At 50.7% G+C, this 15,636-nt stretch overlaps 1 protein-coding gene across 3 annotated transcripts in view; it reads right to left on the bottom strand.

Annotated features, from left to right (window-relative positions):
- LOC134354333 (complement factor B-like) overlaps positions 1-15,636 on the bottom strand; it is a 68,415-nt gene that overhangs the window by 14,439 nt on the left and 38,340 nt on the right. For all 3 annotated transcript variants that reach the window (XM_063063268.1, XM_063063266.1, XM_063063267.1), the window contains 2 exons: positions 8,177-8,291; positions 2,836-2,992 (listed from right to left, as the gene is read on the bottom strand). In XM_063063268.1, the coding sequence (XP_062919338.1) occupies positions 2,836-2,992; positions 8,177-8,291 (272 nt within the window). The remainder of the gene's footprint in view (positions 1-2,835; positions 2,993-8,176; positions 8,292-15,636) is intronic.

The raw sequence follows: 15,636 nt of genomic DNA, 5'->3' as shown, positions 1-15,636 counted from the left end.
AGCCAAGGAAAGGGCATATAAGGTAGCAAAAGTGAGTGAGAAGTTGGATGATAGGGAGGCATTTAAAATCCAACAAAGGGTAACTAAAAAAGAGCTGTAAGAATGGAAAAGATGAAATATGAGGGCAAATTAGCCAATAATATAAAGCAGGATACTAAAAGGTTTTGTTTTCAGTTAAGAGTAAAAGGGAGCTGAGAGTTGATATTGGACCACAGGAAAATGATGCTGGTGAGGTAGTAATGGGAGACAAAGAAATGACAGATGAACTTAATGGACACCTTGCATCAGTCTTCACTGTGGAAGACACTAGCCACATACCAGAGGTCTGTGAGTGTCAGGTGTCAGATAACAGGAGTGAATGCCATTGCTATTACAAAGCAAAAACTGCTAGGCAAACAAAAAGGTTTTAAGGTGGTTAAGCACCTGTACCTGGACTACATCCTCGGGTCCCGAGAGAGGTTGCTGAAGGGATAACAGATGCATTGGTCATGATCTTGCAAGAACCTCTTGATTCTGCAATGGTCCCGGAGAACTGGAAGATTGCAAATGTCACTCCGCTTTTTAAGAAGGGAAAGGCAACAGAAAGGAAGTTAGGCCAGTTGGCCCAACCTCAATGGTTGGAAAAGTGTTGGAGTCTATTATTAAGGGTGAGGTTTTGGGGTACTTGGAGGCTAATGATAAAATAAGTCAAAGTCAGTACGGTTTCTGTAAAGGGAAACCTTGCCTGACAAATCTGTCAGAGTTCTTCGAGGAATTAGCAAGTAGGGTGAGTAGCAACAAAGGAGAGGCAGTGGATGTCATTTACTTGGATTTTCAGAAGGTGTTTGACAAGGTGCCACACATGAGACTGCTTAACAAGTTAAGAGCCCATGGTATTACAGGAAAGCTACTGGCATAGTTAGAGCTTTGGCTGATTGGTAGGAGGCAGCCAGTGGGAATAAAAAGATCAATTTCTGGTTGGCTGCCAGTGACTAGTGGTGTTCCACAGGGGTCAGTGTAGGGACCACTTCTTTTTATGTTCTATGTCAATAATTTAGATGATGGCTTTGTTGCCAAGTTTGCAGATGATATGAAGATTGGTGGAGGGGCAGGTAGTGTTGAGGAAACAGGTAGGCTGCAGAAAGACCTGGACAGATTAGGAGAATGGGCAAGAAAGTGGCAAATGAAATACAATGTTGGAAAATGTATGATCATGTACTTTGTTGTAGAAATAAATGTGCAGACTAGTTTCTAAACAGAGAGAAAATCCAAAAATCTGAAATGAGAAAGGAATTGGGAGTCCTTGTGCAGAACACCCTTAAGGTTAACTTGCAGGCTGAGTTGGTGGTGAGGAAGGCAAATGCAATGTTAGCATTCATGTCAAGAGGTCTAGAATACAAGAGCAGGGACGTGATGCTGAGGCTTTATAAGGCACTGATGAGGCCTCACCTTGATTATTGTGAACAGTTTTGGGCTCCTCAGCTAAGAAAATATGTGCTGGCATTGGAGAGGGTTCAGGGGAGGTTCACAAGGATGATTCTGGGAATGAAAAGGCTATCATATGAGAAACACTTGATAGCTCTGGGTCTGTACTCACTGGAATTTGGAAGACTGCGTGAGGATCTCATTGAAACCTTTTGAATGTTGAAAGGACTAGATAGAGTGGATGTGGAAAGGATGTTTCCTATGGCAGGGGTATCCAGAAATTGAGGGGTGACCTTTTAGAACAGAGGTAAGAAGGAATTGTTTTAGCTAGAGAGTGATGCATCTGTGGAATGCTCTGCCACAGACTGTGGTGGAGGCCAAGTCCACACGTATATTAAAGGTGGGAGTTAATACTTTCCTGATCAGTCAGGGCATCAAAAGATATGGCGAGAAGGCAGTTGTATGAGATTGAGTGGAATCCGGGATCAGCAATGATGGAATGGCAGAGTAGACTCGATGTGCTGAATGGTCTAATTCTGATTCTATATCTTATGGACTTATGGGTCAAACACAGGGTGAAGCTACCTCCGCACGGTCCCATCTCACACTCCCGGGGGTCACACAGAGTGAAGCTCCCTCCACCCTGTCCAATAACACAGTTCTGGTGTCAGATACTGGGTGAATCTCCCTCTGCACTTTCCCATCAAACTCTCCTGGGGTCAGACACAGAGTGAATCTCCCTTCACACTGTCCCATCACACACTCCCAGGGTCAGATGCAGAGTGAATCTCCCTCCACAGTGTCCCATCACACTCCCGGAGTCAGACACAGAGTGATTCTCCCTCCACACCGTCCCATCACACACTCCCGGGGTCAGACACAGAGTGAATCTCCCTCCACAGTGTCCCATCACACTCCCGGAGTCAGACACAGAGTGAATCTCCCTCCACACTGTCCCATCACACACTCCCAGGGTCAGACACAGAGTGAAGCTCCCTCCACACTGTCCCATCTTACACTTCCGGGGTCAGACACAGAGTGAATCTCCCTCCACACTGTCCCATCTTACACTCCTGGGGTCAGATACAGAGTGAAGTTCCCTTCTCACTGTGCCATCACACACTCCCAGGGTCAGACACAGAGTGAAGCTCCCTCCACTCCGTCCCATCACACACTCCCAGGGTCAGACACAAAGTGAAGCTCCCTCCACACTGTCCCATCACACACTCCCAGGGTCAGACACAAAGTGAAGCTCCCTCCACACTGTCCCATCACACACTCCCGGGGTCACATACAGAGTGAAGTTCCCTTCTCACTGTCCCATCACACACTCCCGGGGTCAGACACAGAGTTAAGCTCCTTCCACACCGTCCCAAAACACTCCCAGGGTCAGACACAAAGTGAAGCTCCCTCTGCAACACATTTCCTGACCTGATTTGGTCACTGAACTGTAAATCCTCCTCCAATCGCAGAAGACCAATGTCGTAGGAATAATCTTGAGTGAGAATAGCATGCGTGTTATTGTATGAAGGATGCACATGCAGTTCCGTGACCTCCTTCGGATTCCTGCTGCGTCTTTTCAACTCTCCTGTAACGACAAATCCCATCCTGGGAAAATGCTAACTGCCTTCTCGAACTGACGGAATTCCTTATGTATGGGGGAATGGGCAGGACAGTCTGATAAGAGATGGCTAGACAGAGTGGGGTTGTCTCCGAAGTGTGGGGTTACAAAGAGCAGTGGGGACTGGACACAGCATTTAGATCCTGAGGAGGCGAACATCTTGCTAAGTGGGACAGCAAGTTATTGAGAAGGGCTGAGAGAAATATTTCAGATGCTGAGGGGTTTTCAACAATTGATTAAGTCGAGTGTGTCTGTACTCAGAAAAGGTAGAGAAAAACTGTCATAGGCCAGCTGGGTTCTGACAGTCTGCCTAACAAGGACCACACTTAATTTGAAAAGATTGAGTGAAACATCCTCGGGGGCTTTCAACAAACTGCTAAGCAGAGAGAAGACATAATCAGGAACACTGAGTGATAACATTTAATACCTTGAGTGTTTTCAACAGATGAGTAAGCGAGGTGGGTGTGTCATTAGGGAAGCGGACAGAAACACTTATGGCCAGCAGTGTTTTGACAGTCTGCCTAGCGAGATCAGCACTTCATTCAAAATGATTGAGAGAATCATTTAACAACTTGAGATGTGTTGACAGATTATTAAGTGGGAAGAACAAATGGTCAAGAAAGGCTAAATAATAACATTTAACCCTCTTATTGGTTAAGACAGTCTATTGAGCAGCGAGAACTGAAATCAGCTAATATTGAGGAGACATGAAAGATCCTACGACATTTTGATAGTCTGATAAGCAGGGAGCACAGTTAATCAGAAAAGATCGAAAGTAACATTTGAGATCCTGATTTTCTACTATGTAGACAGCGCAAGTAACCAAGAATGTTGATAGACAGATTTCGGACCCTGAATCCTTTCCATAGTCTGCTAAATGGAGGAAGCAAGAATTCAGGAAAGTTCAGTGATAACATTTATAATCCTGATGAGTTTCTAACAGTTGAGTAAGTTCTACGCTTCTCAAAGCTCTACGCTTCTTTTTGGATTCCAGACCTAATCAGTTCCCCTCTACCACCACTCTGCTCCGTCTAGCGGAATTAGTCCTTACTCTTAATAATTTCTCTTTTGGCTCCTCCCACTTCCTCCAAACTAAAGGTGTAGCTATGGGCACCCGTATGGGTCCTAGCTATGCCTGCCTTTTTGTTGGGTTTGTGGAACAATCTATGTTCCGTGCCTATTCAGGTATCTGTCCCCCACTTTTCCTTCGCTACATCGACGACTGCATTGGCGCTGCTTCCTGCACACATGCAGAACTCGTTGACTTTATTAACTTTGCCTCCAACTTTCACCCTGCCCTCAAGTTTACCTGGTCCATTTCCGACACCTCCCTCCCCTTTCTAGATCTTTCTGTCTCTGTCTCTGGAGACAGCTTATCCACTGATATCTACTATAAGCCTACTGACTCTCACAGCTATCTGGACTATTCCTCTTCTCACCCTGTCTCTTGCAAAAACGCCATCCCCTTCTCGCAATTCCTCCGTCTCCGCCGCATCTGCTCTCAGGATGAGGCTTTTCATTCTAGGACGAGGGAGATGTCTTCATTTTTTAAAGAAAGGGGCTTCCCTTCCTCCACTATCAACTCTGCTCTTAAACGCATCTCCTCCATTTCACGTACATCTGCTCTCACTCCATCCTCCCACCACCCCACTAGGAATAGGGTTCCCCTGGTCCTCACCTACCACCCCACCAGCCTCCGGGTCCAACATATTATTCTCCGTAACTTCCGCCACCTCCAACGGGATCCCACCACTAAGCACATCTTTCCCTCCCCCCTCTCTCTGCATTCCGCAGGGATCGCTCCCTACACAACTCCCTTGTCCATTCGTCCCCCCCATCCCTCCCCACTGATCTCCCTCCTGGCACTTATCCGTGTAAGCGGAACAAGTGCTACACATGCCCTTACACTTCCTCCCTTACCACCATTCAGGGCCCCAAACAGTCCTTCCAGGTGAGGCATCACTTCACCTGTGAGTCGACTGGGGTGATATACTGCGTCCGGTGCTCCCGATGTGGCCTTTTATATATTGGTGAGACCCGACGCAGACTGGGAGACCGCTTTGCTGAACATCTACGCTCTGTCCGCCAGAGAAAGCAGGATCTCCCAGTGGCCACACATTTTAATTCCACATCCCATTCCCATTCTGACATGTCTATCCACGGCCTCCTCTACTGTAAAGATGAAGCCACACTCAGGTTGGAGGAACAACACCTTATATTCCGTCTGGGTAGCCTCCAACCTGATGGCATGAACATTGACTTCTCTAACTTCCGCTAGGCCCCACCTCCCCCTCGTACCCCAGCTGTTACTCATTTTTATGCACACATTCTTTCTCTCACTCTCCTTTTTCTCCCTCTGTCCCTCTGAATATACCTCTTGCCCATCCTCTGGGTCACCCCCCCCCGCCGTCTTTCTCCCTAGGCCTCCTGTCCCATGATCCTCTCGTATCCCCTTTTGCCTATCACCTGTCCAGCTCTCGGCTCTATCCCTCCCCCTCCTGTCTTCTCCTATCATTTTGCATCTCCCCCTCCCCCTCCAGCTTTCAAATCCCTTACTCACTCTTCCTTCAGTTAGTCCTGACGAAGGGTCTCGGCCTGAAACGTCGACTGCGCCTCTTCCTATAGATGCTGCTTGGCCTGCTGCGTTCACCAGCAACTTTGATGTATGTTAGTTGAGTAAGTGGTGTGTTTAAGTAATCGGAAAAGCTTGAGAGAAACATTTAAAGTCCAACAGAATTTTTATACCCTGGGTAGTGGGGAGAGCAGAAAATCAGGAAAGAGAGAGTGAAATCTCTGTCAACAAATACATTCAAAAACTTCTATAAATGTACCATGGAGAGCATTCTGACAGGCTGCATCACTGTCTGGTATGGAGGGTCTACGATACAGGACCGAAAGAAGCTGCAGAGGGTTGTAAATCTAGTCAGCTCCATCTTGGGCACTAGCCTACAAAGTACCCAGGATATCTTTAGGGAGTAGAGTCTCAAAAAGGCAGCGTCCATTATTAAAGACCTCCAGTACCCAGGGCATGCCCTTTTCTCACTGTTACCATCAGGTAGGAAATACAGAAGCCTGAAGGCACACACGCAGCGATTCAGGAACAGCTTCTTCCCCTCTGTCATCCGATTCTTAAATGGACTTTGAAGCTTTGGACACTACTTCACTCTCTTTAATATACAGTATTTCTGTTTTTGCACATTTTTTAATAATCTATTCAATATATGTAATTAATTTACTTGTTTATTTATTATTATGTTTTATTTATTATTATTATTATTCTCTCTCTGCTAGATATGTATTGCATTGAACTGCCGCGGCTAAGTTAACAGATTTCACGTCACATGCTGCTGATAATAAACCTGATTCTGATTCTGATTCTGATTAAGCAGTCTGCTAAACAGGAAGAGCAACTAATCTGGAAAGATTGGAATAAATATTTATGATCCAGAAGGATTTGAATTGTCTGCCTACTGGGTGTGCAAGTAACCAAGAAAGTTGGGAGAATCATTTAAAATTCTGAGAGGATCCAACAGTCGGCTACATGGAGGAAAGCAAGTAATCAGGAAAATAAACATTTAAGACCATGAGGGATTTTGACAGTCTACGAAGCATTGGAAGCTAGTAATCAGGAAAGACTGATGTCAAGGTTTAAAATTAAGATGTTCTGACAGACTGCTAAGAGGAGATAGCAGGAAATCAGGAAAGACTGAGTGAAATTTTTAAATTCCTGAGGGGATTTTGAGTGTCTGCTGAACGTGTTAGTAAGTAATTAGAAAAGTGAAGCATTTAAAATACTCATAAAAGTTGCTGGTGAACGCAGCAGGCCAGGCAGCATCTCTAGGAAGAGGTACAGTCGACGTTTCGAGCCGAGACCCTTCGTCAGGACTAACTTTTATGTGTGTTGCTTGAAATTCCAGCATCTGCAGATTTCCTCGTGTTTGCGTTTAAAATGCTGAGGGGTTTCAACAGCTGAGGAAGCAGAGTGGATAAGAGGAAAGCTTGCATGAAACATTTGTCTTCCATTAGGGTTTTGACAATTTGCCTAGCAGGGACAACATTTCACTGGGAAAGACTGAGGGAAACATTTAACATCCTGGGCAGTTTTAACAGTCTAGTAAGCTGGAACAGAAAATCAGGAAATATTGAAGACCCTGAATTGAGTAAGTGTGGTAGTTGTAATCAAGAGAGTTTGAGGGAAGTTGACTATCCAGCAGAGACAGCATTTCACTGGGAAAGGTTGGAAGCAATATTTATCATTCCGAAGATGGTAAGCAGGCAGAATAGGAATTCAAGAAAAGTTGAGGGAAATGTTGAAGATCCAGAGGGATTTGGACAGTCTAAACGCAGGGAAAGCAAGCCATGAAGAAAACTAAGAGAAATATCCAGTATTTGAAGCTTTTTAATAGTCAGCTAAGTGGGGAAGAAAGTAATGAGGAAAGCTGAATGGAACATTTAAGAACCTGAGAGGCTTTCGACCATTGAGTAAGAGAGGTGTGGAACTAATCAGGTAACTTTGAGGTAAATGTACAGTGTATGGTCCAGCAGTGTATTCAGTCTGCATAGCGGGGAGAGCAGGACATAATGAAAGGAGGAATGAAACGTTTAGGATCCTAATTGATTTCAGCAGTTGAATAAGGATGATGAGCAAGAATCCAGGAGAGCCTGAGAGAAACTTTTAACTCCCGTGGGATTTCGAAAGTCTGCTAAGGGGGGGAGATCAAGTAATCAGGAAAGACTGAGAGAAACATTTAAGACCCCAATTAGGTTTGACTGTTGACTAAACAGGGAGAGCCAGTAGCTAGGAAAGATCAGAAATTGTGATGATTTATCGAGAGGGGATCGAATACATATTTTCAAGTTAGTGCCTCAGTTCCATAGGGTGTTGGTAAGATCGGACCTGGAGACTGAGAATAGCACCACTCTCCCTATCCAAGGTTGGTGGTGGGGTGGGGAGGAGCTGTTATTGCCTCAGGAGCAGTTTGAAGGATGGTATCTGAATTGACAGACTTCTCACAGACTCATCTCATGTGGGTGGTAAGAGTGTGAAAGGTTGTAGAGGGAGGAATAACCTGAGCAAAACCTAGTCCAGAAGCCAGGGCTGGAGAGAGTGAGAGGGAAGTGGAGACACAGACAGACCAAAGGGGAACATACCGACAAAGACATGGATTTCCGCAGGGGTGAGAAGCTGCTCATCAAAGAGGTTGTGAGCTACTGTGAGGATCCACTTCTTGGAAATGATCGAGCCGGCACCCATACAATAGCCATTCTGAAAAGAGAGACAAATGTGGAGGGAGCGTCACTCTGAGTCTGAACCCGGGAGTGTGGGAAGGGACGGTGTGGAGGGAGCTTCATCCTGTGTCTGACCCCAGGAGAGTGTAATGGGATGGTGTAGAGGGGGATTCACTCTGTGTCTAACCCCTGGGAGTGTGTGATGGGACAGTGTGGAGGGAGATTCACTCTGTGTCTGACCCCGGGAGTGTATGATGGGACGGTGTGGAGGGAGATTCACTCTGTGTCTGACCCTGGGAGTACGTGAAGGGACAGTGTGGAGGGAGATTCACTCTGCGTCTGACCCCGGGAGTGTGTGATGGGACGGTGTGGAGGGAGCTTCACTCTGTGTCTGACCCCAGGAATGTGTGTGATGGGACAGACTGGAGAGAGATTCACTCTGTGTCTGACCCAGTTAGGGTGTGATGGACTGTGTGGAGGGATATTCATTTTGTGTCTGACCCCGGGAGTGTGCGATGGGACAGCGTGGAGGGAGATTCACTCTGTGTCTGACCGCGGGAGTGTGGGAAGGGAAGGTGTGGAGGGAGCTTCATTCTGTGTCTGACCCCGGGAGTGTGTGATGGGACAGTGTGGATGGAGATTCACTCTGTGTCTGACCCTGGGAGTGTGTGATGGGACGGTGGGAAGGGAGATTCACTCTGTGTCTGACCCGGGGAGTGTGTGATGGGACGGTGGGAAGGGAGATTCACTCTGCGTCTGACCCCAGGAATGTGTATGATGGGACAGTCTGGAGAAGGATTCACTCTGTGTCTGACCCAGTTAGGGTGTGATGGACTGTGTGGAGGGATATTCATTTTGTGTCTGACCCCGGGAGTGTGCGATGGGACAGCGTGGAGGGAGATTCACTCTGTGTCTGACCGCGGGAGTGTGGGAAGGGAAGGTGTGGAGGGAGCTTCATTCTGTGTCTGACCCCGGGAGTGTGTGATGGGACAGTGTGGAGGGAGATTTACTCTGTGTCTGCCCCGGGACTGTGTGATGGGAAGGTGTGAGTGGAGATTCACTCTGTGTCTGACCCCGGGAGTGTGTGATGGGACAGTCTGGAGGGAGATTCACCCTGTGTCTCACCCCGGGAATCTGTGTGATGGGACAGTGGGGAGGGAGATTCACTATGTGTCTGACCCCGGGAGTCTGTGATGGGACGGTGTGGAGGGAGCTTCACTCTGTGTCTGACCCCAGGAATGTGTGTGATGGGACAGTCTGGAGAGAGATTCACTCTGTGTCTGACCCAGGTAGGGTGTGATGGACGGTGTGGAGGGATATTCATTTTGTGTCTGACCCCGGGAGTGTGTGATGGGACGGCGTGGAGGGAGATTCACTCTGTGTCTGACCCCGGGAGTGTGTGATGGGACAGTGTGGATGGAGATTCACTCTGTGTCTGACCCCGGGAGTGTGTGATGGGACGGTGTGGAGGGAGATTCGCCCTCTATCTGACTCCGGGAGTGTGTGATGTGACGGTGTGGAGGGAGCTTCACCCTGTGTCTGACCCCGGGAGTGTGTGGTGGGACGGTGTAGAGGGGAATTCACTCTGTGTCTAACCCCTGGGAGTGTGTGATGGGACGGTGTGGAGGGAGCTTCACTCTGTGTCTGACCCTGGGAGTGTGTGTTGGGACAGTGTGGAAGGAGTTTCACTCTGTATCTGACCCTGGGAGTGCGTGATGAGATGGTGTAGAAGGAGCTTCACTCTGTGTCTAACCCTGGGAGTGTGTGAAGGGACGGTGTGAAGGGACGGTGTGGAGGGAGTTTCACCCTGTGTCTGACCCCGGGAGTTTGTGATGGGATGGTGTGGAGGGAGATTCACTCTGTGTCTGACCCCGGGAGTGTGTGATGGGACAGTATGGAGGGAGATTCACTCTGTCTCTGACCCCGGGACTGTGTGATGGGACGGTGTGAGTGCAGATTCACTCTGTGTCTGACCCCGGGACTGTGTGATGGGACGATGTGAGTGGAGATTCACTCTGTGTCTGACCCCGGGAGTGTGTGATGGGACAGTCTGGAGGGAGATTCACCCTGCGTCTCACCCCGGGAATCTGTGTGATGGGACAGTGGGGAGGGAGATTCACTATGTGTCTGACCCCGGGAGTGTGTGATGGGACGGTGTGGAGGGAGCTTCACTCTGTGTCTGACCCCAGGAATGTGTGTGATGGGACAGTCTGGAGAGAGATTCACTCTGTGGCTGACCCAGGTAGGGTGTGATGGACAGTGTGGAGGAATATTCATTTTGTGTCTGACCCCGGGAGTGTGTGATGGGACGGCGTGGAGGGAGATTCACTCTGTGTCTGACCCTGAGAGTGTGTGAAGGGACGGTGTGAAGGGACGGTGTGGAGGGAGTTTCACCCTGTGTCTGACCCCGGGAGTTTGTGATGGGATGGTGTGGAGGGAGATTCACTCTGTGTCTGACCCCGGGAGTGTGTGATGGGACAGTATGGAGGGAGATTCACTCTGTCTCTGACCCCGGGACTGTGTGATGGGACGGTGTGAGTGCAGATTCACTCTGTGTCTGACCCCGGGACTGTGTGATGGGACGATGTGAGTGGAGATTCACTCTGTGTCTGACCCCGGGAGTGTGTGATGGGACAGTCTGGAGGGAGATTCACCCTGCGTCTCACCCCGGGAATCTGTGTGATGGGACAGTGGGGAGGGAGATTCACTATGTGTCTGACCCCGGGAGTGTGTGATGGGACGGTGTGGAGGGAGCTTCACTCTGTGTCTGACCCCAGGAATGCGTGTGATGGGACAGTCTGGAGAGAGATTCACTCTGTGGCTGACCCAGGTAGGGTGTGATGGACAGTGTGGAGGGATATTCATTTTGTGTCTGACCCCGGGAGTGTGTGATGGGACGGTGTGGAGGGAGCTTCACTCTGTATATGACCCTGGGAGTGCGTGATGAGATGGTGTAGAAGGTGCTTCACTCTGTGTCTAACCCTGGGAGTGTGTGATGGGACAGCGTGGAGGGAGATTCACTATGTGTCTGACCCCGGGAGTGTGTGATGGGACGGTGTGGAGGGAGCTTCACTCTGTGTCTGACCCCAGGAATGTGTGTGATGGGACAGTCTGGAGAGAGATTCACTCTGTGTCTGACCCAGGTAGGGTGTAATGGACGGTGTGGAGGGATATTCACTCTGTGTCTGACCCCGGGAGTGTGTGATGGGACAGTATGGATGGAGATTCACTCTGTGTCTGACCCTGGGAGTGTGTGATGGGATGGTGTGGAGGGAGATTCACTCTGTGTCTGACCCCGGAAGTGTGTGATGGGACGGAGTGAAGGGAGATTCACCCTCTATCTGACTCCGGGAGGGTGTGATGGGTCGCTGTGGAGGGAGCTTCACTCTGTGTCTGACCCTGGGAGTGTGTGATGATGGGTCGCTGTGGAGGGAGCTTCACTCTGTGTCTGACCCTGGGAGTGTGTGATGTGACGGTGTGGAGGGAGCTTCACCCTGTGTCTGACCCCGGGAGTATGTGATGGGACGGTGTAGAGGGGAATTCACTCTGTGTCTAAACCCTTGGAGTGTGTGATGGGACAGTGTGGAGGGAGATTCACTCTGTGTCTGACCCTGAGAGTGTGTGAAGGGACGGTGTGAAGGGACGGTGTGGAGGGAGTTTCACCCTGTGTCTGACCCCGGGAGTTTGTGATGGGATGGTGTGGAGGGAGATTCACTCTGTGTCTGACCCCGGGAGTGTGTGATGGGACAGTATGGAGGGAGATTCACTCTGTCTCTGACCCCGGGACTGTGTGATGGGTCGGTGTTAGTGGAGATTCACTCTGTGTCTGACCCCGGGACTGTGTGATGGGACGGTGTGAGTGGAGATTCACTCTGTGTCTGACCCCGGGAGTGTGTGATGGGACAGTCTGGAGGGAGATTCACCCTGTGTCTCACCCCGGGAATCTGTGTGATGGGACAGTGGGGAGGGAGATTCACTATGTGTCTGACCCCGGGAGTGTGTGATGGGACGGTGTGGAGGGAGCTTCACTCTGTGTCTGACCCCGGAAGTGTGTGATGGGACGGAGTGAAGGGAGATTCAGCCTCTATCTGACTCCGTGAGGGTGTGATGGGTCGGTGTGGAGGGAGCTTCACTCTGTGTCTGACCATGGGAGTGTGTGATGTGACGGTGTGGAGGGAGCTTCACCCTGTGTCTAACCCAGGGAGTATGTGATGGGACGGTGTAGAGGGGAATTCACTCTGTGTCTAAACCCTGGGAGTGTGTGATGGGACGGTGTGGAGGGAGCTTCACTCTGTGTCTGACCCTGGGAGTGTGTTGGGACAGTGTGGAAGGAGTTTCACTCTGTATCTGACCCTGGGAGTGCGTGATGAGATGGTGTAGAAGGAGCTTCAGTCTGTGTCTGACCCTGGGAGTGTGTGAAGGGACGGTGTGAAGGGACGGTGTGGAGGGAGCTTCACCCTGTGTCTGACCCCGGGAGTTTGTGATGGGATGGTGTGGAGGGAGATTCACTCTGTGTCTGACCCCGGGACTGTGTGATGGGGCGGTGTGGAGGGAGATTCACTCTGTGTCTGACCCCGGGACTGTGTAATGGGACGGTGTGAGTGGAGATTCACTCTGTGACTGACCCAGGTAGGGTGTGATGGACGGTGTGGAGGGATATGCATTTTGTGTCTGACCCCGGGAGTCTGTGATGGGACGGCGTGGAGGGAGATTCACTCTGTGTCTGAACCCGGGAGTGTGTGATGGGACAGTGTGGATGGAGATTCACTCTGTGTCTGACCCCGGGAGTGTGTGATGGGACGGTGTGGAGGGAGATTCGCCCTCTATCTGACTCCGGGAGTGTGTGATGGGACGGTGCGGAGGGAGATTCACTCTGTGTCTGACCCAGGTAGGGTGTGATGGATGGTGTGGAGGGATATTCATTTTGTGTCTGACCCTGGGAGTGTGTGATGGGACGGCGTGGAGGAAGATTCACTCTGTGTCTGACCCCGGGAGTGTGTGATGGGGCAGTGTGGATGGAGATTCACTCTGTGTCTGACCCTGGGAGTGTGTGAAGGGACGGTGTGGAGGGAGCTTCACTCTGTGTCTGACCCCGGGAGTGTGTGATGGGACAGTGTGAAGGGAGATTCACCCTCTATCTGACTCCAGGAGTGTGTGATGGGACGGTGTGGAGGGAGATTCACTCTGTGTCTGACCCCAGGAGTGTGTAATGGGACGGTGTAGAGGCGGATTCACTCTGTGTCTGACCCCTGGGAGTGTGTGATGGGACGGTGTGGAGGGAGCTTCACTCTGTCTCTGATCCTGGGAGTGTGTGATGGGACGGTGTGGAAGGAGTTTCATTCTGTATCTGACCCTGGGAGTGTGTGATGGGACGGTGTGGAAGGAGTTTCACTCTGTATCTGACCCAGGGACTGGGTGATGGGACGGTGTGAGTGGAGATTCCCTCTGTGTCTGACCCCGGGAGTGTGTGATGGGACAGTCTGGAGGGAGATTCACCCTGTGTCTCACCCCGGGAATCTGTGTGATGGGACAGTGGGGAGGGAGATTCACTATGTGTCTGACCCCGGGAGTGTGTGATGGGACGGTGTGGAGGGAGCTTCACTCTGTGTCTGACCCCAGGAATGTGTGTGATGGGACAGTCTGGAGAGAGATTCACTCTGTGGCTGACCCAGGTAGGGTGTGATGGACAGTGTGGAGGGATATTCATTTTGTGTCTGACCCCGGGAGTGTGTGATGGGACGGCGTGGAGGGAGATTCACTCTGTGTCTGACCCTGAGAGTGTGTGAAGGGACGGTGTGAAGGGACGGTGTGGAGGGAGTTTCACCCTGTGTCTGACCCCGGGAGTTTGTGATGGGATGGTGTGGAGGGAGATTCACTCTGTGTCTGACCCCGGGAGTGTGTGATGGGACAGTATGGAGGGAGATTCACTCTGTCTCTGACCCCGGGACTGTGTGATGGGACGGTGTGAGTGCAGATTCACTCTGTGTCTGACCCCGGGACTGTGTGATGGGACGATGTGAGTGGAGATTCACTCTGTGTCTGACCCCGGGAGTGTGTGATGGGACAGTCTGGAGGGAGATTCACCCTGCGTCTCACCCCGGGAATCTGTGTGATGGGACAGTGGGGAGGGAGATTCACTATGTGTCTGACCCCGGGAGTGTGTGATGGGACGGTGTGGAGGGAGCTTCACTCTGTGTCTGACCCCAGGAATGCGTGTGATGGGACAGTCTGGAGAGAGATTCACTCTGTGGCTGACCCAGGTAGGGTGTGATGGACAGTGTGGAGGGATATTCATTTTGTGTCTGACCCCGGGAGTGTGTGATGGGACGGTGTGGAGGGAGCTTCACTCTGTATATGACCCTGGGAGTGCGTGATGAGATGGTGTAGAAGGTGCTTCACTCTGTGTCTAACCCTGGGAGTGTGTGATGGGACAGCGTGGAGGGAGATTCACTATGTGTCTGACCCCGGGAGTGTGTGATGGGACGGTGTGGAGGGAGCTTCACTCTGTGTCTGACCCCAGGAATGTGTGTGATGGGACAGTCTGGAGAGAGATTCACTCTGTGTCTGACCCAGGTAGGGTGTAATGGACGGTGTGGAGGGATATTCACTCTGTGTCTGACCCCGGGAGTGTGTGATGGGACAGTATGGATGGAGATTCACTCTGTGTCTGACCCTGGGAGTGTGTGATGGGATGGTGTGGAGGGAGATTCACTCTGTGTCTGACCCCGGAAGTGTGTGATGGGACGGAGTGAAGGGAGATTCACCCTCTATCTGACTCCGGGAGGGTGTGATGGGTCGCTGTGGAGGGAGCTTCACTCTGTGTCTGACCCTGGGAGTGTGTGATGATGGGTCGCTGTGGAGGGAGCTTCACTCTGTGTCTGACCCTGGGAGTGTGTGATGTGACGGTGTGGAGGGAGCTTCACCCTGTGTCTGACCCCGGGAGTATGTGATGGGACGGTGTAGAGGGGAATTCACTCTGTGTCTAAACCCTTGGAGTGTGTGATGGGACAGTGTGGAGGGAGATTCACTCTGTGTCTGACCCTGAGAGTGTGTGAAGGGACGGTGTGAAGGGACGGTGTGGAGGGAGTTTCACCCTGTGTCTGACCCCGGGAGTTTGTGATGGGATGGTGTGGAGGGAGATTCACTCTGTGTCTGACCCCGGGAGTGTGTGATGGGACAGTATGGAGGGAGATTCACTCTGTCTCTGACCCCGGGACTGTGTGATGGGTCGGTGTTAGTGGAGATTCACTCTGTGTCTGACCCCGGGACTGTGTGATGGGACGGTGTGAGTGGAGATTCACTCTGTGTCTGACCCCGGGAGTGTGTGATGGGACAGTCTGGAGGGAGATTCACCCTGTGTCTCACCCCGGGAATCTGTGTGA

This window comes from Mobula hypostoma, chromosome 11, assembly GCF_963921235.1.
Source record: "Mobula hypostoma chromosome 11, sMobHyp1.1, whole genome shotgun sequence".
Lineage (NCBI taxonomy): Eukaryota > Metazoa > Chordata > Chondrichthyes > Myliobatiformes > Myliobatidae > Mobula > Mobula hypostoma.
Note: the sequence above shows the minus strand (reverse complement) of the source record. Positions and strands in the feature narration are given on the sequence as shown.